Source organism: Sceloporus occidentalis, unplaced genomic scaffold (assembly GCF_023333645.1).
Source record: "Sceloporus occidentalis isolate IW3139 unplaced genomic scaffold, rSceOcc1.0.p SCAF_72, whole genome shotgun sequence".
Taxonomy (NCBI): Eukaryota; Metazoa; Chordata; class Lepidosauria; order Squamata; family Phrynosomatidae; genus Sceloporus; species Sceloporus occidentalis.
In genome coordinates, this window is record NW_028317052.1 from 1,924,566 (window position 1) to 1,951,743 (window position 27,178).

Consider the following 27,178-nt stretch of genomic DNA (forward strand, 5'->3'; position numbering starts at 1 on the left):
TCACACGTCAGTGGAGTAGTACAATGTGTTTCGTTTCAGCTCCGAGAAACTGATGGGTGGATGCTGCATGTAGTAGAGCAGAACCTGGACCTGAAGGAGAAGGAGAGAAGGACACGGTTAAATGAAAAAAGTTGAACTTCACAGTAACATAGTAACATAGTTCATAAGGTTGAAAAAAGACCAAAGTCCATCAAGTTCAACCTATATACATATTGTGTCCTTACTGTGTTGATCCAGAGGAAGGCAAAAAAACCCTTATGAAGCAGATGCCAATTGCCCCATACCAGGGGGAAAATTCCTTCCCGACTCCAAATATGGCAATCAGAATAAATCCCTGGATCAACGTTCTGTCCCTATTAATCTAATATCCATAACTTGTAATATTATTGCTTTCAAGAAACACGTCCAGGCTCCTTTTGAACTCTTTTATTGAGTTTACCATCACCACTTCCTCTGGCAGAGAGTTCCATAATCTCACCGCTCTTACTGTAAAGAACCCCCGTCTGTGCTGGTGTAGAAACCTTCTTTCCTCCAACCGTAGAGGATGTCCCCTTGTTATAGATACAGTCCTGGGTATAAATAGGTCCTGGGAGTGATCTCTGTACTGTCCCCTTATATATTTATACATAGTTATTAAATCCCCCCTAAGCCGTCTTTTTTCCAAACTAAATAACCCTAATTCTGGGTACTGTAGTCCTCCCATTCCCCTTATTACTCTGGTTGCCCGTCTTTGAACCCTCTCCAGCTCCACTATATCTTTCTTGTACACTGGTGCCCAGTACTGTACACAGTATTCCATGTGTGGTCTGACTAGTGACTTGTACAGTGGTAGAATTATTTCCTTGTCATGGGCATCTATGCCCCTTTTGATGCACCCCATGATTTTATTTGCCTTAGCAGCAGCTGCCTGACACTGGTCGCTACAGGTAAATTTACTGTTAACTAAAACTCCTAAGTCCTTTTCCATGTCAGTCGTCCCCAGTGTTTTCCCATTTAATACATATTCCCAGCCTGGATTTTTCTTCCCCATGTGCATAACCTTACATTTATCTGTGTTGAACCTCATCTGCCACATCCCAGCCCAAGCCTCCAACCTATGCAGATCCATTTGTAATCGTGCACTGTCCTCTATTGTGTTAACCACGTTACAGAGTTTAGTATCGTCTGCAAAGATTGATACTTTACTATACAATCCCTCTACAAGGTCATTAATAAATATATTAAAAAGAATAGGACCCAAAACTGACCCCTGTGGTACCCCACTAGCAACAGTAACCCACTCAGAGTATGTACCATTAATAACCACCCTCTGTTTCCTATCAGTGAGTTTCACTAGTGATTAAAAGAGAAGGAAAATGCCATTTATGATTTTTTTGCACATAGCACTATATTAACTTCTAGTGGATTCAAATAATTTCCACAAAATGTTTAGATATGTTCCCCAGAGAATCATAAAACACAAAAATAGCAGAAAAAAGCAGTCTTGGACAGGAGTCCAAAATGAGATCTTGAGAAATGTGTGCAGCCGGCCACCATGGGAAAATGCAGGGCAAGAGCAATGCCAGGCTGGTGTATACGTAACCATTCAACATCACCAACTCAGTACTTGGAGAAAGAATTTTATCTAAATGAGTGTTCCATCATCACGTCATGAAGCTGTACTATTAAAAAGGAACTCATCCATCTACTTTTAGATTATTAAACCCCCCCCCCCAATTAAATACCTGTGCCATCACGTCATGTGACCAGATGTCGGAGGCCAGGTTCATGTGAACTTTAGTCTCTACCTCCGATGGCCTCAGTAATGTGGGTCCAAACACAGTCGCCAAATTATGGAGTGACATCTTGTTGATGGGTTCTTTCTCTGCAACCCTAGAAAATGTGGATAGACGGGGCACACATGAGAAAGACGGTCATGATAAAAAAGACTGACAAACGAGGGCACTAGATGTGAAGAAAACATTTTGAAGACCAAGCTGAACTTGGAGAATGTGGGAAAAGCTCTTCAGAGGAACAGCAATTATCCCGTCATCCACCTGCTCAGCTGCATATAAACATTTTCATAGCAGAATTAAATGCTGCCTAAAATACCCACTATTTCTACATACACATACCATAGACAGCAAAGCACGCAGAGGCTATCTGAAAAACTTTTCTAGCTCAACCACTGGCGTGAGACTTTTCAGTGAGGGCGATCACAGGATGTGGGTCAGAGCGGTGAAGGCCTCGTGTGCACATGGGCTTGAAAGGGCTGAAGTTGCAGCTTCAGACACAGTGATGTCACTGGCAGAACTTCAGATATGCAGCTGGGGGTCTCACGCTTCCCAGTGTCATTCCTTTATTACAGTGTGCTTTTCCTTAAAAATGCCAGCCCCCCCTTTTAATGTCCTGACAAACTGGGATACTGGTACGTGAAAACCAGCTGCCGCCATTCCCTCCCCTCCTCCTACTTCCCACTAGAACTGGTTATCCTCCAAGGGAGCAGATGTGGGACCTGGCTTGCACCTTCTGCTCGGAATGGAAAACTTGATGAATTTTTGGATAGGGTTTGTTTTAGTTGTATTCTTTGTACGCTTAGAAGCAGTAACTTTAAAAAAAGATTAACATGTTTCATAGCAAGCAAATACCAGGATTCAGTATCAAGCGACCAAGTTATAAAGTGATAAAACAGAGCACATAGAAAGGACATACGTATTACCGGAAAATTACACAGAAATCTAAGAGAAAATGAGAAAAATGTCCTGTCCTGCTCTAATATCTTCATATATGTACACATAATTAATTGTATGTCATCTTTATTTTTTGCATTAAGATCATTTTAGAGTTGTAACCCTGAGGTAGCCAACATCTCCATGGCTTGGTGGTCTATCATGGAACTTGCAGCCTCGGCCCCTGTTGATTATCCTCTACTAGATCTGTTCAATGACACTCTCTTATATTGTTTGTCTCTCTGTCTGTCTGTCATATTACACATCATTCAAGGGATCTCAGTCATTGCAATAGGTTGGACGTTTGGTTTAAAAGAGGAGACCAATTTCAGCAGATGTGTGCCAGCAGAACCTGCCTTCCTTCCTTCCTTTAGGATGACTGCACTTACTAGCAAACTGTGGACTCGCGTTATTCGACTCCATGAGTTATATCACATATGTTATTTGTGCAGCTCTGAAAGTAGGGATCTAATAAACGTATCATATAGCACAAACGTGGCTTCAATCTCATAAGACAGCCTTCTCTGCATGGTCCATTCCAAGCTGAATGAGAGTTAATCACTATTTTCCCGAATATAAGATTCTCAGCAATCACACACTGATACTTAAACATCTTCATGCTGTGCTTCCCACTTTTATTTTAACAATTAGAATTTATTTTCTTGTTTAATTCAATCAACCCCCCCCCCCCCGAAAAAAATTGAATTTCCTTTTATAAAACTTTATGACGTTTTTGCTTGGTTTATGCCTATGGCCAGATGACGCAGGTCACAGCAATAGTGGCCCAGTATCATGCGTGTTTCTTGCATGACTAACAATGTCTTATCAGCCATGTTTACTTAAGCAAACAATCTTTCGCCACTGTGATATTACAATAAAAGCTCTTTATTGCTGTTACTGGTCAGACAATTGTCTGCACAGTCGAGCCTCTGTGTCTTGGGCTTTGCAGCCAAATGAAGGATGAAATGTGAAGAGGGATGGCTGTATAAAACAAACACTATCATGTGGAGATCACCGCAAAGGCTAACGCCTGACACCACCACAAACGGAACCGAGAAACTCAGAGCTGGCCACCTGGAGACACCATCTCAATGATGGTGAGAGAAGACTCCCATGTTATCTAATAAGGCTTTTTACTTAGTAGATGACAAACTGATCTGCATAAATGTCAGGCAACAAATGTTTTCTCCTAACAAACAGGTAACATGACGGCGATACCCAAAGCTCATTAAAAAAATGGATTGTGTCTCAGAATTCTATGGTTACCTTTTCAAGTGCTGAAGCAAAAAGAGGAAGGTCATTAGGTTTGGGTCAGGTAAGGAGCGCAGAAGGTGCATCATACAGTTCTCCTTGGCTGCTGGATCAGAAAGAGCTGTAACCACAGAAGCAGAGGATACGATATCAGAGTGTGCACAAACGGCAATGACAGTATTAATAATCAACGTCTTAATAAACTGCTGTCTTCAAAGATCTGTCAGGCACCGGCAGGTCTTGTCAAGGATAAATTTACCAAAAAGTACAGCAAAATTCAACATGCATAAAGAAATGTTTTGCATTTTAAAATATTAAAACACAGTTATCAGTGCCACAGCTGTCGTTATGAGGGGTACAGTTTTGCTGGGTCCAGAAAGCACAGCGTGAGAAGAAAAAGACTGAACACATACCTATTCCTTCCATAAACGCCAGGTACAGTCTGTCTGTAAGGAGAGGTTCTGGCAGCTCACGGAAATAAAGTTTTAATGTGCCGGCTATTGCATTGATGTCCATGTCACTCAGCATCATAAGAATGTCCTTGTTATCTGGTAACAAGAAGTGTTATGTAGCGGAATCACCATGGTCATAGACTTTAACCAGGGAAAGGTTACAGAATTCAATGTTTATTATAACTTACAAACATTAGAAGGGTGTTAAGAAATTAACATATTTACTAATAATAAATAATAATAAAATATTATCAGGGAAACAGCAACTCACTGGCATCAAACGCAGATTTCAAGGACTGGATGTCTGTGGCGACGCCGGATATTCGGTAAATTCCAACTTCTTCAATTCCTCTTTTCTCCACTTCCTCTATGCATTGACGCACAATGTATGGCACCTTGGAGCGCTCGCGTCTGGAAAGATAAGAATATGGCTCATTAGAGGATCACTAACAAGCCCAACGCATGGGGTGTGCATGAACTGTGTGACATTGACAAGGACTTCTACTCTAATTGGGGAAGTCACAGTAGAACGGCACATTGTATTTAATGAGAGTTCTGAAAATCCGACATGGAATAAGTAAGCCTTCACTTACTTTGTCACGACACTTATTTTTACACCAAACACCCCGGTCTGTTTTTTGGAGGGCGTCCTTTTCAAACTCATATCTCGGCTGCTGAACTTCATGGAAAATTCCACTTTAATCTAGAGATGGATGAAAGAACAAGAACCCATCATGAGTATATTAACTCACTCAAAGCTACGGCTAAAGCTCAATGCCGAAGCACTTAGGGATAACAAGTTGTAGTTATTTCACTTCTTGGTAGTCATTACTAAAGCTCTCTGACCTCTAACACACGGCCAATAACCTTTTGCTGTATAGTATAATGGGAAAGCAGCACAGCATATAATGGGGGGCTGTTATTATTTACTGGGATTCTTGTTGTGCAGTTTGAAAAGTGATCTTATGGCTACAAGAACACTATTCAAACCTTTGCAGCAGAATCGGGTTTATAGCTAATGGCGCAACAAAAATCATTGTGCGCAGCCACGCATGTTTATTATAACATAAGAACAATGTGACAAAACACAATTAAGTAACTTGTGCAGACTCTATTCCCTGCATAAAGGGCATGTACTTTGTGGATAGTTTTTGTTATCTGAGCAGCACCGTGCTGACGAGTTAACAGTAATACACACAGTGCATCGAATGCCTAACACTTTCTACAGAGCGGATCACGTATTAACACCCTGACCCTCTGGAGTTACCCCGTTCATTTCGATCACGTCCATGTGCCAGTTCTTGCTCTGGACAGCCTGTGGATCCAGCTGAAAGACACAATTCCATTATTAAGTTTTAAAATGAAATTTACGACAAAACAAAGAGTCACAGCCTGTTGAAATGATTAGAGCCGGCCTGGTCCCGCACTGCAAGGAGACGGAGCGTCAGCACGTGGAGTCCTCTCTCTATTTACATTGTTTGGAAAGTATTTTTAATAAACATTTTCAGAAATGGCATGACTTGCAAACCATTTTCACTGTTCTTATAACCATAAGTATCTACAACAAATACACTATCGTACTGCACCCAGGCAATACAAACTGTTGCACAGTGGCTTATAGTAACCGCCGTTTCTGGCTTAGGGCTGTGGGAGTTGTAGTTTAGCAGCAGAAAGGCTTCAGTAATAAAGCATATAAAAGGGATGCTATCCGGTTAATAAGAAGCGGCGAGCACATCTGGAACCAAAGCTAAGATATGTCGTCGTAGCCAAAGGAGCCGCAGCGATTTGTACCTGTCCGGGAGAGAGCAAGTCTTTCCCAAAGACGGCAGCGCTAGATCTATTCCCACCCAATTAGCCTTGGGATAAACATGGGCTCTGTTTTGAAAGTTCAAGTTTTCCATTTCAATAACCAAACAGATTCTAGTCTATTTATAACCCCTGGGAAAGGCATCCAGTAATTTCCTGTCACGGTTTATTTTGCCCGAGGTTTGTGGAATAAGAAAAAATCCACATTGAGGACTGGAGTCTGGGCAGCGGCTCCTGCTATAGCCTGTGCATTAATATGATGTATACGCTGGCGATGACATCACAGCTCATTACACAATACACTCGCTTCTAATATGCATACCGATTTTTTTGTGTTCTCATACACTATTGATGCATTTAAAAATACCGTATATATTATTTTTAAAGACTTAGTTTGTTGATTGTAATACCTTCTTAGGTGATAGATCCAGTTTAACGGGACACAAATGTTATTGCGAATGGAAATGTTGCTCAGAACGGTTTATCAAGACACAAGATTAACATTATTTTCTTTATATCAGCCTTTTCTATAGATAAAAGTGTAGTATATCAGTGGAGTTTACATATTTTGTAATAAAATGTGATAAAACCTGGTGCATTCTAAAGCCAAGTGCTTCACAAAGTAAAGAGTATTCATTTGTGTGCACATTTGCTACAAACATGGCTACAGTGCAGCATATATACTGTATACATATATATGTGAATTATACAGAAATATAGATTTACGTGCCCGGCCTGTCCAAACCCTATGGAAAGATCACGTTTCCTAATCGCGTTACAGCTGGGTGTGGTATTCATGCCATGAAGCTTTTTGAAACATCTCATACATCACCTGAATTGTAAGGTTATTCCACAGAAACCCAAACCTCTCATTTATATTATGTTTATATATTTGTTGCCAACTTTATTAGGGTGAGAAGCGCAGACAGTTTTTGTTTTTTGTATACATTGTACAGTCAATACACTGTTTCTTGCAGCATGCTTACACCTGTTTGGTAGGCCTCGTATTATACTTTGTATTATTTGAGCCTGAGACTAGCTCAGCGCACCGACATTTTTTCTATTCCACAGAAACGACAATCTAACATTAAAGCTAATCTCTCCTCTAATTTTTAGGTATAAAAACGCCACCCATTTCAGTTAGAACCTAATTTTCTATGAAATCTATGAAGTATCTTTATAACAAAAAATCCCCGAACAGAAAAACTGCATACTACAGGGGTTGTGAACCGACTACTATATGGTATTAGCAGGGCTTGTCTGCAATACCCCAGCGAATCCCACTTTGCATACATCTTTGCATTACATTTTTGGAATCTAAAACTGTCCAGATGAGCCAACAGCTGATTTTTGATTCCCTGGCTTGTGGCATTTGTGCTGAACAGATGGATAAAGTCAGTACAGCTTTGATGCGACCGAGTACATGAAAAATCTGCCGGCCAGCACTTTATGACGGATTTAAATAAGATGCTGGATATACACGCAATATACTCAGTACTTGGACTCCTTGTAAAAGATATCAAGTGAATTTGGGATATTGGAGAATTTCCTTTCCTGTCCATAGTAATCAAAATGGGGGGGGGGGGACACTTTTCTATCAGTACCTTTTTTTGCTCTTATCCCATAGCACGATAAAATTAAAAGTTATTTCAGTACAATAACTACACTAGCAGGTAACTACAACATGGTGATACTCTAAAAGTGATGTGTATGTACAATCTATCTATATATAGTATACAGAGTTTTACGCATTTAGGTTTACTATCTGTTTGGTATACTTGATTATTTGAGTTGATCCACGGCACATAAAGGGTGAGGGGTTCATAAAATAGATCATCTAGAAAACGGAGCTTCCTATGGTTTTTGCCGTGATGTGTGGCGTCTGAAATACAAGCTGCCCCAGATGCCTGTTTTGAGCTGAATAAGGTAACGGTCTCGGCGAAGCATGCTTTCCTTTGATTGCCGACATAACAGGTCTTGATCTGAAAGACCTCTGGCTATTTAAGGAGCATTATTATGGAAACACTATGTTCTTAAATCAGAGACCAAAGGCTTCCACGACTTCAGATCTTCACTGTGCCGGCGTTTTATTTATTTACAGACAGATGTTCAAGTAGATAATATCGAGTCTCGGGGAATCAAGCAATCAGGAGAAAAAGTAACCGCAAAGCAACTGAAAATGCAGCCAGAAAAAACAATATTTTTAACAAAGTATAACATGGTCAAATAGAATATTGTATATTCTTTTATGCCCTAAGATATGAAAAGTGCAAACCAAAACCTCAAATGGTATTCTAAGGTCCCTGTTCACTAGATGGAAGATCTATGGGATCCCCTGTTTGGATAAAATCCCCCATCAGTGTTACAAAAGGCTAAATATTTCAGTTTGGACAGCCAGTGGTTGTAACCTCAACCATTATATAATATAAATTACCCCAAAAATGATCAGTCGGTGGTAGTTTGAAGGGAGCACAATATAGCAAGCTCATTTGATAAACGAGGGTACTTACTGTGCGCCATTTTTTTGTATTCTGGATTTCTTTTTATTCATATAGTTTAATGTTTTGTATGTTTGCTTTAGGAGGGGATTTGGACACTTTTTTTCACGCTGAAGGCTGTGGTGACTAAACCTGGTTTTGTGCTCTAATGAGACTTGGGAATCTGGGAAGCCCCGAGCTCAGGTCTCATGAATGATGAGATGTAGCGACAGCCTGCAATTTCCTACAACCAGTCAGTATAACGATAGTCTCTCATGACCTGCTAACAAACGTGTTACCATGTTCTCTACTAAATCTTTACCTCGAAACGGCTTTCCCCCCCTAATAATTACCCTCCATAGTAATATTAAGTGCAATAGTTTAAAGTTACATGAACATGCTTCATTTAAATAGAATAAAAGCATTGACCTGCATTCTCCAGGGCCTGTCCACCAAGAGCAAATGGCTAAGATTTCCCATCCTAAGAGACTTCAAAGGGATGCTTAAAGGGTATTGGATTTTGATGGGTTTTTTGCATGCGCAACTAACAAGCTCCAGTAACTGCAATTAAGCCGAGCAGCTCTCCTGAGTCAGCAGGTAGTGCTCTTTAATGCACTGCAGCTTCCCCTGCGCGCCTCTCTCAAGGGTACACAGAACAAAGGAGCTATTCACGTATAGCAGGAGGAATAAAATACTTCTTATATATCCAAATGACCAGCTGATGACACCCAGTTATCCATCAAAAACCCAATTAGCGACTCAACAGAGCACGTTGCTACCTCAATTCTTGGTGCTACACACCCGGTAAACATGCATGCCCATCTGCCTTTGTACTTATTACTGTGTGGAATATTATATTTGCTGGCTCTGGTGGAATAAATAAATAACTATTTTAAACAGGCATACCTGGAATTATTCTTTAGGAGGCAACCTGTAAAAACCAAGTGAAGAATACGCTTCCAATGCTCCCAGATTACTACTTGGTTGGAGCCGGTACTTTATTTGATGAATAAATATGAATGGCGCGTTACCCACTGACTCCTCGCAAGAATCTTGCCAATGGTTGATAACAGTGCTGAGTGAAGTTTTTATTGGATACAGCATATATGGATTCCCGTAAACACAAAGGGATGTTTAGCAGTACATATTTCAATTTAAACAGAGGTTGATCCAGGAATTAAACCGACTACCAACAGTCAAAGAAACCAACCAACCTACCTCCGTACTCATGTGGGGAAAAATGGCAATGACTTAGGAATGGTATGTTTGTCTTTGGCTCGATCAATATAACCAGAAATACCAGGGAACTCTTGGACCCCAAGTTTGTAAATTTTAGGCTTGAATTGAAGATTACTTTCTAAAAACAAGAATATTGAAGGCTTTGGAAATTAAGGTTCCATTAATCTATTTTATAACTGACATGCAACTAATTTGCATACTAATATTGTCCTTATTGGCTGTAAATACCATCGGCCATTTAGAATTTTTTTTTATTTTTTTTTTACTTATGTTGCTATAACATTTCCATTACCTGCCTCCTTCTCATGTGATCCCTGTAGCTTTCAGAAGTTGGTTGAGCTTTTCTCAATGATTAATATATATATATATATATATATATATATATATATATATATATATATATATTAGGCACAGTATATCATATTAAATAAATGTAAAAAGCAGGCATTTGATGAAATTCCCATGATCCTCCAGTCAGACAGGGCTTCCCTGCTTCATGTATGGACCTCTAACACCGAGGTTGCGCTGCACAGGCATTTTTTCAGCATCTTTACATGTTTCCCTGTATAATTTTCAGATCTGTATGATTTAGCAGGTTTAGAAACAGCATGGAAACGGTTGCAGCTTTCAGAAACAGCAATCCCAACCAGGAAACCAATGCCCCGTGCATGTTTCCAATTATACTGGCTGTTGTCAGCGCTGGGGAGGAAATTCGGTAAAGCTATTAGAGCTGGTTTGTGTAAATGCAATTCTGAAGTCACACAACGCACATTTACAATTAGCAAATGTACAAAGAGGAGGATGTCTGGATTTGAGACCTGAACGGATGCAGCTACATATTCTGCAAGCCATATGCTTTAATGATGTTTAAGCTATGGAGGTTTGGGGGCAACACATCATTGGCTGTAACAGATCTGTTTCCACTAATGGAAATACCACCAGTTATCATCGAAAGGGGTTCAGCAAACCATGAAAACCCATGATCCAACATTTCAAGAGATCTGGAGATCTGCTTCCTTCAACCAAATTGCACCCATCAATTGCACTGTGCATCCCATACCATGTATAATCATCACTGGAAGGAAAAGGACTCGGAGGAGAGAATGAGCCCAGTCCGGAATGGAAGATCAGCTTAAATAAATGAATGTGAATCTTATGTCTTTCCCAAAAACATGTTGAGGACTCCAGGTCTCAATGGGGGGGGGGGGGGGTTTGGAAAAAAAATTGTTAAATTATAATAGTCAATTACCTTGGAAACAAAATTCCCAAGCAGGGGTTTGTTCATAAATCAAATGATTTAGCATATTAAAGTATTTAATAGTTTTACTAGCCTTAATTTTAGAGTGAGGTCAAAAGAAAACGGCTTAAAAATCCAGAACGGAAATATGTTCAGGTATGGAAATTGCTCCATGTGTTTTCGATATGTTGGGGGCCGTTACGATGACCTGTCACAACGCATTAAGTGTTATGCTAGAAATTAATTTTAACTCTGTAAGTGCCAGAGGCTAAGATTAGCACAATTTATGTTGTAAGTTTGGCATATTCAGGTGGTAAAAGTACTGCAGAGATTTTATTGCTTCCCTACTCAGTGAATATATTAAATAATTTGGCATCATTACCAGGGTTTTGGATGGCATGCAGTCTGGGATGACAGGAAAAGTACGTTCTACACTTCTGTCAGTCTGCTAGAATTATTAGATTTTCTGGAAGGATGAGATATGTTAAACCATTAGGAAACAGCCCTACTTAACCATGTTTTAGATTTCTGTTTGTTCGCTGTGCAAACTGTTATAGATAAATGGAGGGTGCTGTGCTGAATACTCACTCACTGAGTACAGACTCCTACAGGTCATTCCAACGCAGCAATGAAACTCTTGCCGCATTCATGGAAGAGAGATTGGTTTCCAGCTATGTGACTCATGACCGCTCGCACCTTACTTTCACAGTGAACCGGACCAACATGATTCATTCCAGTCTGCTGACCTTGGCTGTGTTGTTTCCTAGGACTCTGACATCATCAGTGACATCACTTTCTCCATATGCTCATGAACACCTGTTGACTCATGGGGTCCAGAGACATGCAGATACATTGCCGATTGCCTCATAATTTTAACTACAGCTCCTTAAATCAGATGATGGTTGAATTTTGAGCTTTGTGTTTGTCTAAATTAACCAAACATTCATTCAATTGCTATGCAAAATATTAAACCCCTTTCCTCTCCCACATTAGGACTTTACCTTGTAAATCTGTGACTGGTTTAACTCTTTGGAGACAGAGGGGTGACTATTGTACAATATGTTCCTCACCACAAATTGTTTTGCAACTGGCTGTACAATACACCCATTGTTTTAATTTAGTAATGAGAGTTGTAGTCCCAGAGGGCAGCATATTACTCAACTAACAGCTCTAATAGAAGTGCTTGTATAAAATGAATAGTGCAGATACAAAGACAGTAGCTGAGTAAATGACATTTAGAAATATTGAAGAGACAACACATTTATAAAACACGGATTTATGTCACAAGCAAGTGAAGATTATATTTTAAATCCTGGACTTGGTAACCTGTATACAAGCAGGGAAACGCATATCGTACCATCAACAGAAGCCCACAGGGGTCGATTATCAGTGGTGTAATATTGCATAGGCTTAAGAATATAGAATTATTCCAGAAAATCTGTATTTTCTATAAAATGCAGCATGGAAGGACTGAAGTTTAAGCTGAGCAGCTCACAAACCAAAACTAATTCAAACCCCTAAAAGCTATAGACATTTGTTAACCCTGAAAAGGTCAGTTTCAATCTGTACATTGTGTGTACTGTCCATAGAGCAGCTGCAAAATGAAAAATATGTCTACTATTCCATACACAAAGCATCTGGCTCTCAATGTACCGAGGTCCTTCACATGAACGGGTCCGAGGACAACACATGCCAGATCTCAGTCCAGATTCCACTATAACAGCTGGACATTCCACAATCGGTGACGGCTTCCACCAGTCCTCAACTTCATTCAGCCTTGTTTCTATTATACTCACTATAATGAGGAATTGATGCAGAACAACAAATCTGTGATGGGCAAAATATTGTTAAATTGCTTAATTAGGGACCCAAACTGCATTTACTTGACTTGGTCTGCTTTGGCTAGGATGTAGATCATTTATGATCATTTAATACTATGTTAGCAGGGACTATTAGTATTTTTAAGCTTGTACTTTTGCTGTATGCAGAGATGGTAACAATGGTCAGATGTTCACAATTCATTATGAAGGACCAAAACTGGCAAGTTCCCCCAGCATGAAGGGCCCTGCATAATGTATAAATTAACGGGTGAGAATATTTTGGAGAAATCTTACTCATTTAAGTATACTTAACGGCGGGCCAGACAAGCTTATCCTGGAGCCAAAAGCTCATTGGGTTCATAACTCCTGAATGTATATTGAAGTCATTATACATAACTCTCCTGTCAACTCTCCCTTTAGTGAATAAGCTTCAGTATTCAAAGTCAAATTTAGCAGAAGTCTGCTCTAAAGCATCTTTTCCTACCGTCTAAAAAGACCACGCGTGCCAATGATTTCTCAAACTGAATCGAGACTCCAGGGAACAGTCCGGCAGTGAAGCAGCTCACATTTTTAAGCTATAAGGATCTTCACTATTTCTAGGTATCAACAATACACCGGAAAAATAATTCACTGTGAAGTCTGAGGAACGTGCGACCATCCTGCTGTTTTTGAACACCCATTGCTCTCAGTCAGCCAACAGTGATGGTAATTGTAGTCCAATAGAGCAGAGGATGTCAAACCCTCTGAAACATCAAACCCTTGTGTGAAAAAAGAAAGCTCTCACTCATGTACAGATGTCTTCAATTATTAACAGCTCAAACGGGAATTCATGCAGGAACCAAGACAGAACACAGAAAGAGACTATCACTGCCTCATTTTATTACTGATAAAACAAAGAAGCTCCCGACTACTCCTTGTTATACATTTAAACCATACAACCTTACTTAATGGACCCAAGGCAACTTGCAATGGTGGTGGAATTGGTTCTACTCATGAGAATGACAACATGTTAGTAGTTTACCGGTAAAAACATAATGCGGACAAATAACAGATAGGTGAGCAAAACATAAAGGCTTCAACTTTAAAAGCACGACTTGTGTTTTGCTCTGAAATTTGCTATCAATTTAAAATAAACATAAGACCCAATCAGTTACTTCAACAAAGTTCTGTGATTTGCTTTAGTAGTTTGCATTGCTTAGCAGACTCGGAACCAGTCAGCAACAAAAATACATAAGAGGGTACTAGACTAAGCCCCATATCATTTTCCTTTACCTTTTGCCTTAGCAGCTTGTTGCGGACTCTGCCCCATAGTCGGGCCCCTGTGTTGGCGGGGCGTTTGGCCCCTGGCTCTTGTAACCTGTCCAAGCAGCAATGTTCTAGGTGTTCACATACTGAGTTCAGATTGCAGTCTGTCTGCATTAAAACCTCCGTCATGTTCAGCTGCGCTCTTCCGTCCTTCTGATATGAAATAATCTGGAACGTTATCACCGGGTGATTTCCTTTAGGTCACTCTCCCCTACGGATCACTTCAAACACCTGCACAAAGGAGACTTGTTTCCGGCTTCCCACCCTGCTGGTCACTGCTCCCTCTGTGTCCGTCACGCCTCATGGATGGGTCTTGCACAAGAACAAATCGATGGAGAGGTATGCCAGTCAGCATATACCGGAACCACAGCTTATCGTCCAACTCAAAGTAAACAGAAGACAGCTGATAGCAGAATACCGGCGCTCACCATCCTCTACTACATGTAACTGAGCCCAGAACACTACAGAAGGGGGTTCAAAAGGCAGCCTCCTCCTGCTTACTCCTCCCATCAGCAAAACTCAACCCCCTTAACTCTTAAAGAACCATTTTACTGGAAAAGCATTGCAAACCAAGTATGCACCGTGGCACTAAGGGGGTTAAAATAAAACCCAGAAATGTGCGGTATATAATGCTTAAATATAGGATAGCAAAACGTGTTGCTTCAACAGCAGATAGCCATATCTAAAAGTTAGCCTGTATAAATATTTGAAATGCCAAATAATCCATGTTACTGAGAAATTTTCTCCATCAAGGTCACGTCAGGCTCAGGAGAAAAGACATTTTCCTGTAGAAATTATACTGCAGGCAATTTACACAAATGCAGTGTTTCCAGCACAGCCCAACACATCCAGTCCTTTCTTTACAGGGGTAATGGAGGTGTCACACACTATGAACATGCTTCATGCACACAACAATCTGCCAGTTGGCAGCTGGCTACGCGAGAGCGGCTAAGGAAATCCCAGCCAATCCTCACATCCATGGAAAAACGCAAGAACGAGAAACGAGGTCAGACAGAACCTTTCCTCTAACGCCAGGCTGCTCACATTCTATACTCCTGGCTTTTTATTACATTCATTTCCACTTGGATGTTATTTCTATCCCAGTGGAACCTGGCCAATGAAACCACATTCCAGATGCCCATAGAGGTGTATCAATTTTTACACGGACATTTTATGATGATTAAGGTGACCAGAGATTACTTTTCTCTGGATTATGTAGCCACAATACTATAACAAAAAAGCGTTACCAGCACGACGACTACTTTAGCAGGCTAAACTAATTAAATTTTTTTTTTAAAGAAACTAAACTTAGAGGCCCATTCAATGAATGATTGGAATAATGATTACGTATATGTATACACATATATATATAGTAAGAATTTGTACATTATATTTGCAATCATCAAGCCTTTACATGCTTGTGAGGGTGTTAAGTGGGACAAGATAGTGATGGAAAAAGATAGAGTTACCAGATGTTATCATCATCTACCCTTTTAATGCATTTAACTCTAGCTGACAAACACTTCCAAGTTGCAACGTTTCTCATTTCTTTCAATCAACGAGCGGTCCCTTTGCCCGTATTCTATCGGTCAATAAATAACAGTATAACAATCCAGCAGAAGCTGAGGGAGCCCTTCCTATCACACAGGCCCTAGATAACGTCTTACGTTATGGTGATCAGGTTGTATATAGGGCATAATATTACAGTACTTACAAGAAATCGGGAAGGGTCAGACATTATACCAGGAACCTAGACTGATGCCCTTGGCCTGGGGTCACCTCATATGTCAATCTAGAAGTAGCTAGGACAATGGTTAGATGGATCAAACATTTTAATACATTTTAGAATGCTATGGCAGCAAAAACCCAAACAAAAAATTCTAATCCCATCAACACCACCATCAAGCACCAAATGAATACTGATGTCAAAAGTCTATTCACTAATAGAGTTCCCAGTAGAGTTGTGGTTTAAACACTCTCGTTTCACAATTCATTATAAAGGGCCAAAGTTGGCAGAGCTGAGCTGGCCCTGCATAATGTAATTGGTAAGATGACTTTGGAGAAATCTTACTCATGTATCTACACTTAACAGAGGGCCAGGCAAGCTTATCCTGCAACAGAAGCTCACTGGACTTGGACACCATTTCCTTTGCAACATTCTCTGCAAAGGGAAAGCACTGTTTAAACCGTGTTTAAATTGCTTACTTACAATAACAAGCAAAGGGGAGCAGTGTCTGTATCTCCACCTTTTAACACACCTCATTTCATGTTTTAGACAGCAGGCTTCAACTTAGTGCCACGTGGCCAAAGCTGCATGATTAATTACGCTACTGAACCGGCCTTCCACCTTCTAGAGCTTCTTTCCGCAAATTGACTTGATACTTTACTGTGCAGTATCACAAGGGCTGTTCCACAAACTCAGAAATTAGAAAGCAATAATAATAAAGGGCCAAAACACTGGAGCATCAATAGGTACAATATGGCAGCTAAACCCTTTGACTCTTTGTAAAAGGTAAGATCAATGAACAGTTCAGGGTCAGTGAGCAATAGGTTTGAAACCAGTTTACTTCTAAGGGTTGGAACCCCAATGCAGGCTGGCAGGCAGATCTCAAGGAGAATTTTGTGTAAATCTGGCAGCATAAGGACTATAGCCGAATAAAGAAAAAAAAAAAGGAGAAAAATAGATTTATTTTTTTTTAACAGATCTTCTAAAGTCTATAATTGACTCTTTGAAGTAGCAAAGCTAAGATAAGACACAAACATATTTAAATTAAGAGCGGGTTTTTGCTATTCGGGGTGATTTTACAGATTGTGTTTCCTATGGCAACAACAAAAAAAGAATATTTTAGGCATTTATGCATAATATTACAGAGCACAAAAGATCCAGTGAATGTTGGTGCTCTGGAGACCTGGAGACATTTATTATCATGTACATTTTGTGCACACAGTTGGTCTCGGATACGGGATCGCAGCCACTCGCGATACAAGCTCCTGACAGTAGCTGATAAGGACAGCTGCAGTCACACAAAAGCTACTTGGGTCTTCAACAGGATACATTTTCCTTCCAAAACAGGGACAAAGAACGAATTGCAGGGCAGCTCAAGTCAGTGTTCAGAGGAAAAGCTAAATCTCATTTGTTCTGGGGGGCTGCTTAGTTGAGAGTAGTTTATAATGGGGGGGAGAGCATAATTTGCACTGGTTTCTAACAAACGGCATCAGCATCTATAAGCCCCTCAGTGCATCCGTTGACAGATCTCATTGACAATACAAGACCCTGGGTGTGGAAGGATAGCACCTTAATTAACGTACACTATGATAGATGAAGCTATTCTGTAAAGCCGGGATAGGTAACTGACCCTGATATTAATGTATAAGATACTGCGGTTAAAAAGCTTAGAATACTTTAAATAGCCAACTAATCCAGGACATAGGGTGAAAATAAGGATACCTACTATAAAAACAACCAGAAGCTGGATGGCCACCTCTGACAAGCAGTGCAGAGTCTGTAATCACCCAATAGTGATCTGAATGAGGATACTCCGCAGCTCCAGTCACAGCGGACTATGAGTCCCATGATGCATTTTTACCCAGAGTGTTAAATGAAATTCCTTTTGCATAAACAATAATTATGCCAGTTGTTTCCATTTATTTGAACTTCTACTAGTAATAAGAGCTGGCAAAAAGATAACAGCATTGCATTCCCTCTGCTACTGGGGTATGAGACCACATGAGTAAGTAAAGCAAATGGTTAAAAACTCCAAATGTCCCATGCAAGCTAAAATAAAATACTTCCAGAATTGGTAGAAATTATATGACCTTTTAAGGGCAAGAAGAAAAAAAAACAACAGATTTTTCATACAATCCCACGAGAGGGCTGAGGGGACAAATGAAATCCACATTTAAAAAGCCCACATTTTTTTTTTTAACTTTCAGCAGAATTGCCCGTAAGCCACATCTGCTTCCAATCACAGACCTCCTTCCCAGATGGGCCAGTACCAGCAACGGCAAAGACAGGAGAGGCCGGGCAGACTTTGGTGACAGGCGTAGATAACACCCAATGTGTTTACTTAGAGTGCTTCTATAGACTCAACGCCGAGTTGTCATCCCAGCATCACCATCAAAGCAACCTACTCGGCACATCATCTAAGCCTTCCATAAGGTCCTACACAACTAAAGTGCTAAACGTCCATATAACAATAAAGCATGGGTGATGTAACAAAATATAACTAGCTTGAACACATTATTCCATATTCAACATGTGACAATCTTTTCACTGAACAGTCTAAAGAGACTAAGCTGATTGTCCCTCTCAGTGCCAGAAGGATGAGCAATGCATGCCTTAACACTGCTGTAACTCAGATGCGGGTCTGATAAGAGGTCAGTGGGTGAATACTGCTTTATCCTTCAAGAGTCATTCTATGACCTTTATGTACAAAGGCAAATTTTGTCTCTGACTGCGGCACAGTCTAATGCTTTGATAAGGTCCCCACTCCTCTGCCACTAACTTCTGTACATTTAGTATTATACCATGGTTAAGGTGGCACGAGGATAAAATTAGGTAACACTGCATGCGCAATGGTATGGTCCAGCGCTTGTTCTCAGTGAGGAATAAACATTTATAATGATGGAGGGAGAGGCACTGGGCTCTTTGACAGGGAATCACAGAGGGAATGAAGGAAAAGACAGCATTTTGTACAATAATTGATTTAAAAAATAAAGCAGGCTAGTGGTCTGGACTTTTTAAAACTAGTATCTAGCATTATAGAACCTACAACTTTTTATAAAGGTTAGGCGTGCAAAATCCCCAAGAGCTTACAGTTTGACAGCCCCACTCTAGTACTCAGGTTCTGCTGAATATCATAAGGAAAAGCTCCCTTACCAAGATTGCTGTAAGGTTTCTTCCTCTGAGAATAGTAATGGTTTATTTTACCTTTGGAAATAACCGACACTACAGAATGGGTCACATTAAAAAATAAGCAAACAGCAACACAAGTTCAATACAGTTTAATGCACAGCAAGCAGCCAGAAGGCGCACAAAGGCTTAATGTCTGTATTTGTGCTGTAAGCGTAGACTGGGATATGAAATCTATTTATTTTCATAACACAAAACCCCATATACTTTTCTTTAAAGGACGGGGTCTGAGGATGGTTGTTTGGTTAACTACATTTGTTTGACGCTCAACAGAAATAATCAGGCTGAGAGGCAGGCAAACAATCTAGGTTGGAATGCCTCTTATTGCCTTTCCTAAACCCTGCAAAGCATTAACATTCCTGTGCAAGGGACAGGAAGGTCTCCATAATCTGCCTGCTGCCATATGATCAAAAAACAAAAACGTTGAGAGAAAGTATCATTCCATTTAAATTCACCAATTAAGAAACCATTACGGAGGAGTGCAGCCTGGAAGGCGTCATAAGGGCTAAAGGTGACTGGGACTCCTTTGTTACCTGTCTACTCTTGCTGAAGTAGCAAAATACTAGGAGTAAGATGATGCTATAACTTAAACCAATTACATCAGGGGCAGGCATTCCTTTCATGGCTGATGACAACTCATTAGACAGACTTTAATCTTGTGGCATTCTTAGTGAGGGTCAGTCAACTTCACTCTATTGCTCAACTAGTTATCTTGTCTGTTATCTATGTATAGAGAAGCTCAAGTCCAAAATGTTGGGCTAAATAAGATTGCATGCATTATAAGTGTAGTATTTTATGCTTTCTCAACAAAGAAGTGGAATATGTAGCAAAGGAACATTTAGGGCTGTTGCCTAATCACTCTGTATGACTTGTTCCCAGATGCGCTCCTTCATCCAATTATAATTCTTTTTTTTGCTGAATCTGTAAAGCACGTGTATTTCATGATCGGACTTCCCCTTGTTGTAAGAAGGGGAGCTGAAATAAAAATGGCTGTAGAAATTGGGCTCAACATTGAACTCGGTTAGGTACTAAATTCTAAGAGAGACAGCGGATTAAGATGCTGGTAATCCATTGCCATCTCTGCAAGTACCAACTGGGTTTAAGGCAGAGATCCCCACATGATCCATTTCACTTCATCACTTCTATAGGTCGTTCCAATAGTTATGATGTCCAGGTCTTGGGAATGTTTGGGACAGATAAAAAGCAACTTAAAATACATTTTAAATTGTTGAAGATGAGATCAATTTAAACCATTACGCCAGCAAAGTTAGAAAGTAAATGGTTTCCACCACATAACATTAGCAGTAGTGATAGTGATATGCGATCCAGAACTCCCACATTTTATGTTCACATTGCATCATAACCACGAAGCGTTCCGCATCTCAGTATCAAATCTATTAAGGAGCATCCCACAAGCCACCCATGTAGACCATTTGTATCTCAGTCTATCTCGCTACAGCTATATCTGTCCCTAGTCATATCAACGTCCTGGGGGTGACAGCACTTAGTCTAAACAAGACTTTAAATGGCTGGGATAAAAGGTCAGGACCCTGATCTGTTAGTGTAAGGGGCAGAAACACAGAAGGGGGGAGCTTGCTTGACAGATGTGTCCATGAGGGAGATGGGATGCCTTCCCATCAGTTACTCGCCCCTCTGATCTACAGACACATACTTCAGATGCAGCAACACAGAGTTCAATGTCTGAGCTCATTAGCAAAGTAATGTTGTGTTTGCTGAACACTTGTGTGCAGAGATAATGGTCAGGCTGCCGTGATCACTGGCATATAACCCTTCCTGAAAAGCTCAAAATGTTCAACAATTCAAATGCTCCAAAAAATATCCCCACGTACCCAAGGAAAGCCCTCTGCATCCAACTTAAAGAGGAGCAATTAAGACAAATTAACACAAAATGGCTTGATTTACTACAGATTTACTACAGATGATACAGTCTAACATTTTAAGTTTACAGAACTAGAATTCTTTGCCACCATATGGTATGAATTATCACACAATTTTTTAAACCGATTTATTTCTATTTTTTTAACATACATAGTGTGAAGCTCACCCGGAGGCTGCGCTCCATAATGCCATAATTTTTCTTTCAAAAGCAGTAAAACGCTATAACTGTTTTCTAACCGAGAAACGTATTATTAGTCCATTAACACAGAGCCACTTACGCCAATAATAATAATCATACATCCTTACGGTTCTTGCTGCCTGCGTTCAACACAACTGGCTAATCAGGTAACTAAAGGGACAATGGTAGGATAAATATTTTATCTATACTTACAATGTAGGCATTTACTATGAAAGGTATTTTCTTAACTCTTTCATGGTAGGGGGACAATGGTGTTGGCCAACTGAGATAATCCAGGGGGGGGGTTTACCGGCTGATTGATATTTCTAAAATGATGCCATGTACCTAATGTATCGGCTTGTCATAGTCTGTCAATTCTAGTTTTGTGCTGCTTAAATTGCGCTATATAAATGAGATAATAATGTAGACTTGAAATATTCAGAAACCATCTACTTGTCAAATAAAAAGACTAACCATGAAATCAAGTCAATGTCAGGTGGATATCTCCATCAAGCCCTAAACTTTATAGGTCACATATGCCCTGACGTATTCACCTGGAGACGAGTAATTATATAGATTTGTTTGTCCTGTTGGCCTTTGGGGGGCTGGTGTGCAGACGTGAATGGCGCACATTACTTGCTCCATGTAACAAGGTACACGTGGCTTTGGACAAGCAAGTAAATTGACATAACATTGAAATGCAACCAGGATGACAATTGCCGGTCCGGGCACGTCACGGAAAATCATGTCGTTAACGACAAATGACGGGTAAAAAAAAAAAATCGATCCGTGATCGATTTTTTTACCCAAACGGCGTTGCTGTAATGCCTCGACCTCGAGGCATTCAGCAACGCCATCATCGGAATCAGGGGCCATGTCTGGCCCCTCCCCGGGGCGTCAACATCCGCCATACAATGTATGGTGGCGGACGCCCGTTTTAAAAGCGTTTAGGAGGCGATCAACGATCACCTCCTAAACTTAAATGGTGTCGCTAGAATGCCTCGATCAGGAGGCATCCAGCGACACCAAACACTTACCTCTTGATGGACTGTGACCGCTCCGGAGAGCGGTCACAGCCGCAGCTGCCGGTGATCTTCGCCATCTGCAAGATGGCGGCGACCCGGGAAAAAAAATAATAAAGACGAAAAAGTTCGCTAGACGGTCTCCTGACCCTCTAGAGAACTCTGGCTCCACTTGCAGGTTGAATACAGGTACTGCATTCAACCATGCAAGTCAATGGAGCTCAGCTTTCTAATCACAGTGTGATTAGAAAAAAATAAATTAAAAATAAAATAAAATTAATAATCATTAGAAAAAAAATAGTAAAAAACCAGTAAAATGTAAAAATAATTTCCCTCTGATGTCACTATCAGGGGAACCTTCAAGTTGAAAAAAAAATCTTAAAAATGTTTTAAAAAAGGCAAAAAAAAATTTAAATATATATATAAAAAATATATTTTTGTGAGCAAGTCCTAAAATTAGCACATTAGCTTAAAACAATTCTCGCATGGAAAGAGTTAAAATACTGGCATATTAAATGCCCATGGGGTGTCTACTTTTAAAAAATGTATGATTTGATGGGGTAAATTGAATTGGCCGGGTTCAACAATGTCCCAAATAACACGGGGGGAAGGATGGCCACACATCTAATTTCCAATTAGAAAAATGCACACGTACCAAATGTGGCCTTTTAGTTCCCCCCAAAAATGACAAACCCATGCATGTGGGGTATCACTGTACTCAGGAGAGGTTGCTGAACTCATATTGGGGTGTCGTGTGACAGCGGCATATACCAGGAGCTCTAAATTCATACATAAAGTAGGTGTGTGTGGGAAAAATACACACACAAAAATACTACTGCAAACTTTGAAAAAATGCTGGTGGTAAAATGTGTGCATGCAAAGAGTTAAAATACCAGCATTTAAAATACCCTGGGGTGTCTAGTTTTCAAAAATATATGGCTTTATTGGCCACACTGAAATGGCCCGGCTCAAAGATGTACCAAATAGGGCATGGGCAGTGGATCCCCAAATGCCAAAGTTCCACATTGAAAAATGTGCACGCTCCAAATGTGGCCCTTTTGCCCCCAAACAGCCAGGCAAAATCATTCATGTGGGGTATCACTGCGCTCAGGAGATGTTGCTGAACACATATTGGGGTGTTTTGTGATAGTGACATATACGAGAACTTTTTAATTCATACCTGAAGTAAAATGTGTGTGACAAAACAAATGCAAAAAAATGACTACCACAAAGTTTGACAAAGACTGGTGGTAGATATGGTGCATGGAAAGAGTTAAAATACTAGCATTTGAAATACCCTGGGGTGTCTAGTTTTCAAAAATATATGGCTTTATTGGGCACACTGAAATGGCCCGGCTCAAAGATGTACCAAATAGGGCATGGGCAGTGGATCCCCAAATGCCAAAGTTCAACATTGAAAATGCGCATGCCCCAAATGTGGCCCTTTTTCCCCCAAACACCCAGGCAAAATCATATATGTGAGGTATCAATGTACTCAGGAGATGTTGCTAAACACATATTGGGGTGTTTTATGATAGTGACATATACCAGAACCTGTTTATTCATACCTAAAGTAAAGTGTGTGAAAAAACAAATGCAAAAAAAATGACTACCATAAAGTTTGACAAAGGCTGATGGTAGAATTAGTGCTTGGAAAGGGTTAAAATACTAGCACTTGGAATACCCTGGGCTGTCTAGTTTTCAAAAATATATGACTTGATGGGGTAAATTGCATTGGCCGGCTTCAAAGATACCCGAAATGGCACATGGGGGGAAGAATTACCAGATTTGGAAAAAATGGCTTTGAAATAGCAAAACGCTACCTGTACTTTTTGCCCCATAATGTGTAGAAAAAAGCAAAAAAACATAAAAAGATTGGGTATTTCTAAACTCAGGACAAATAGTAGAATCTATTTAGCAGGTTTTTTCATTACCTTTTATAGATGAGTAAAAGATTTTTCAACTAAAAGTTAGAAACAGTCATTTTTTTCTAAATGTTTCACCATATTTTATACTTTTTTTAATAGTAAATAATATGATACAATCAAAACAATGTCATCTAAAGAAAGCCCTTCTTGTCCTGAAAAAAAAATATCTAATGTGTGTGGGTTCAGTAAACGGGAAAGAAGAAAATTACAGCTAAACACGAGCAGCGCAGAAATGTTAAAACGGCCATTGTCACGAAGGGTACAAAAAGTAAAATCAGCCTTTGTCACGAAGGGGTTAATCTTCTTATGCCAGACTCAGCTGTGACCCTTTCACATATTCAGCGATTGTGACAGCAGAAGATGGGGAGAGGGATGAATATGTACAAGGTGTTTCAAGGACAATTAAAACAGAGACTCTCCCCTATAACAAGCATCAGGGCTGAATTGTTGCTCCAGAAAGAGAAATTAAGTAAAATTATGGACTGCCAAAAAGACAGAAGCACTAGTCACATTCATCCCTGTTTTAAGGAAGTTACTGTATAAAGGACAAAACATGAATAATGCATTCAAAAAAGTACCAGTAACCACCGCAGCTTCAACAATATAGTGATGAGTGAGAAGCGGGTTTATTGATTGCACATCATCGCTGTTATCCATATGGCCACCACCTTCCTCTCTTACTGTCCTAACTGACTGAGGACTACAAAGTACCATACAACGATCAAAGCGATTATAGGATTGGTTATTTCCCTTTAAATAGAAATGGCCATTCAGATCAATTTTATGCAGACATCAGAGCTGTGCTGCACTAATATGTCAATATTCTCTGACTCCGGGAGGGGGTCCAACAAGATCCCACCACCAAGCAAAAAATAGGTAATATATAAAGCGGCGTAGATCTCATTTGCATTAAAGTGTATATGATGGCTGGTGTGTACCTTTAATGCCCCCCAGTGCAGTTCATATAGCAGATTTTGATCTAAAGAAGCAGTTGGTAGGAGGCAGATAAATCCATAAAAAGCACATGCTAACCCAGCAAAAAATTAAACACAGTACACACTGCTCTTTAAAAAGAGCTATTTTGGGTGCCTTGGATTCAGGGCTGGGAACTTTTCTAACTCACCAAGACTCTCAAGATGTTTAATCATTTGAGTGCCACGTACAACACATTGCGCTGCTCTCACAGGGAGCCTGTTGCACCCCAACGCTGCTCACAAATCATTTAATCATGGCGGGAACTGAGTGAATGAGGATGTTGGCACCGAGAAGTTATGTACGCTGAGATAATGATATAAACAGCAGTGCATCGACAGAGATTACTAGATCACCTCCTAAGACAACACATGGGAACACTGTCTGGAAAAACATGATAAGCAATGTAATATTAATAAAACAGAGCAAACACAAGCAATTTGTATGAAGGTAATGTTAAAGGACAAACAGCCGTTTATATGAAGCACAAACAGGTTTGATTCTGTTAACACGTTAAATACATTAATACGAGGTGTCAGCAGAAGAAGATATCCCAGGTCTTCTAAATAATAATAAAGAAACCAGTTTACCCATTAAATGAATACTGTTTTTCACTGATATCCGGATAGCCACCAGTTCAAACAGCATGGTTTATTGTAATTTATCATCTTACTGAGCTTCTGTTACATCGGGAACTGAAGACCAGCACTGTATATAATAGGCATTCCTTTAAACATTATTATGTTTATTATTACCCCCTCAAATTTATTGTGATGACAACAAATCGCCTTCAAACCGTATGAATGAATTTGTTTTTAGAAAGACGTGTCAGATTATATATGAATATATTTGTGTGTTAATGTATTCATCTTTCTTTTCTTAATAAAATGTATGTTTCCTGAATGGACCTTTTGCACAGTGGAAAAAATAACTCATTTTCTTTTTATTTTAGATGCCGATTTTAAAAACCTACAGAGCTTACATTTTGAAAAACGCAGACACGCAGAAAACGCAGATCTCTTTAATCGGGATCTCTGTGTCTGAGCCTTTGGGTTTTAATATAGCAGGGAAAGCGTACATTTATCTCGTGTACATATCACCTCGATGCATTGACCCCGGTTCAGTGGGAGGAAAGCATTTACATAGGGGGCCTTGGAAAGGGTGCCGGCCGCTAACATAACCTCTTTACCAAGGGAAATGAGAAATTAACTGCATTCTTGCTTTTTCCCTAAAGGGAATCGTATAGAAGCGGAAGCTGAGCCAAACTCCAAGGCTACAAGGTATAGAAACAACGACTAGGGCTGAATTCTAACTACATTACGTGATAAGGTAAACATCAGAAGACCTTTACCCCATCGCAGAGAGCTGCAGAATATGATGTCTTTATACCGCGAATACCAATAAATAATACTCCACAAAAAAAAACCCCAAGAAAAAATTTTCCCTGATGCTGGAAACATTCTCCACAGGCACCGGAAATTAACCGGGGTAAGACTATCAAGTTCCAGAGCTATGCAAACTCAGTACTTCAAGCCTCAAAGTATTGACACCGGGGTGATCGGATGAGTGAAATTAAAGCTGAAAAACCGTGATTTTCAGAGCTCTGTTATGTTTATTATTTTGATGCAATAACATAAAATAACAGCACAGTAGTTATTACACTTGTGCATTCGGATTCATACAAATTTCAAATTTACAGAATTTTGGTAAGTTCTGCGGTTCATACGAATCCCCCAAAACAAAGAAAGATCCCCTCTGGGTCCACATTCACTCGCACTCTCTAAATCTTTCCCTACCTTATCTGCAGACCACTTCCGCGTCCGCGTCTTCTATCTTCTCCCTTCTCTAATCTATCTAACTAATCTTCAATCCTTAATCTATATTTTTCTTAACCTGGGAGCAACTTCTGCCAAAACGGGCCGCTGCAGTGACAGCTAGCACCGCCATATAGCCCTCAGTCCACGTGTCGGAA

General features: G+C 40.0%; 1 protein-coding gene across 3 annotated transcripts in view; it reads right to left on the bottom strand.

The window, feature by feature from the left end:
- Window positions 1–27,178, bottom strand: part of LOC149286076 (active breakpoint cluster region-related protein) — a 120,203-nt gene continuing 93,025 nt past the window's right edge. For 2 of the 3 annotated variants that reach the window (XM_089494353.1, XM_089494354.1), the window contains 7 exons: window positions 5,679–5,738; window positions 5,005–5,114; window positions 4,683–4,822; window positions 4,373–4,507; window positions 3,975–4,080; window positions 1,725–1,872; window positions 1–90 (listed from right to left, as the gene is read on the bottom strand). In XM_089494353.1, coding sequence (XP_089350479.1) covers window positions 1–90; window positions 1,725–1,872; window positions 3,975–4,080; window positions 4,373–4,507; window positions 4,683–4,822; window positions 5,005–5,114; window positions 5,679–5,738 — 789 coding nt within the window. Of the gene's footprint in view, window positions 91–1,724; window positions 1,873–3,974; window positions 4,081–4,372; window positions 4,508–4,682; window positions 4,823–5,004; window positions 5,115–5,678; window positions 5,739–14,262; window positions 14,425–27,178 lie in introns of those variants that run through there. The other variant, XM_089494355.1, reaches the window with a different exon arrangement.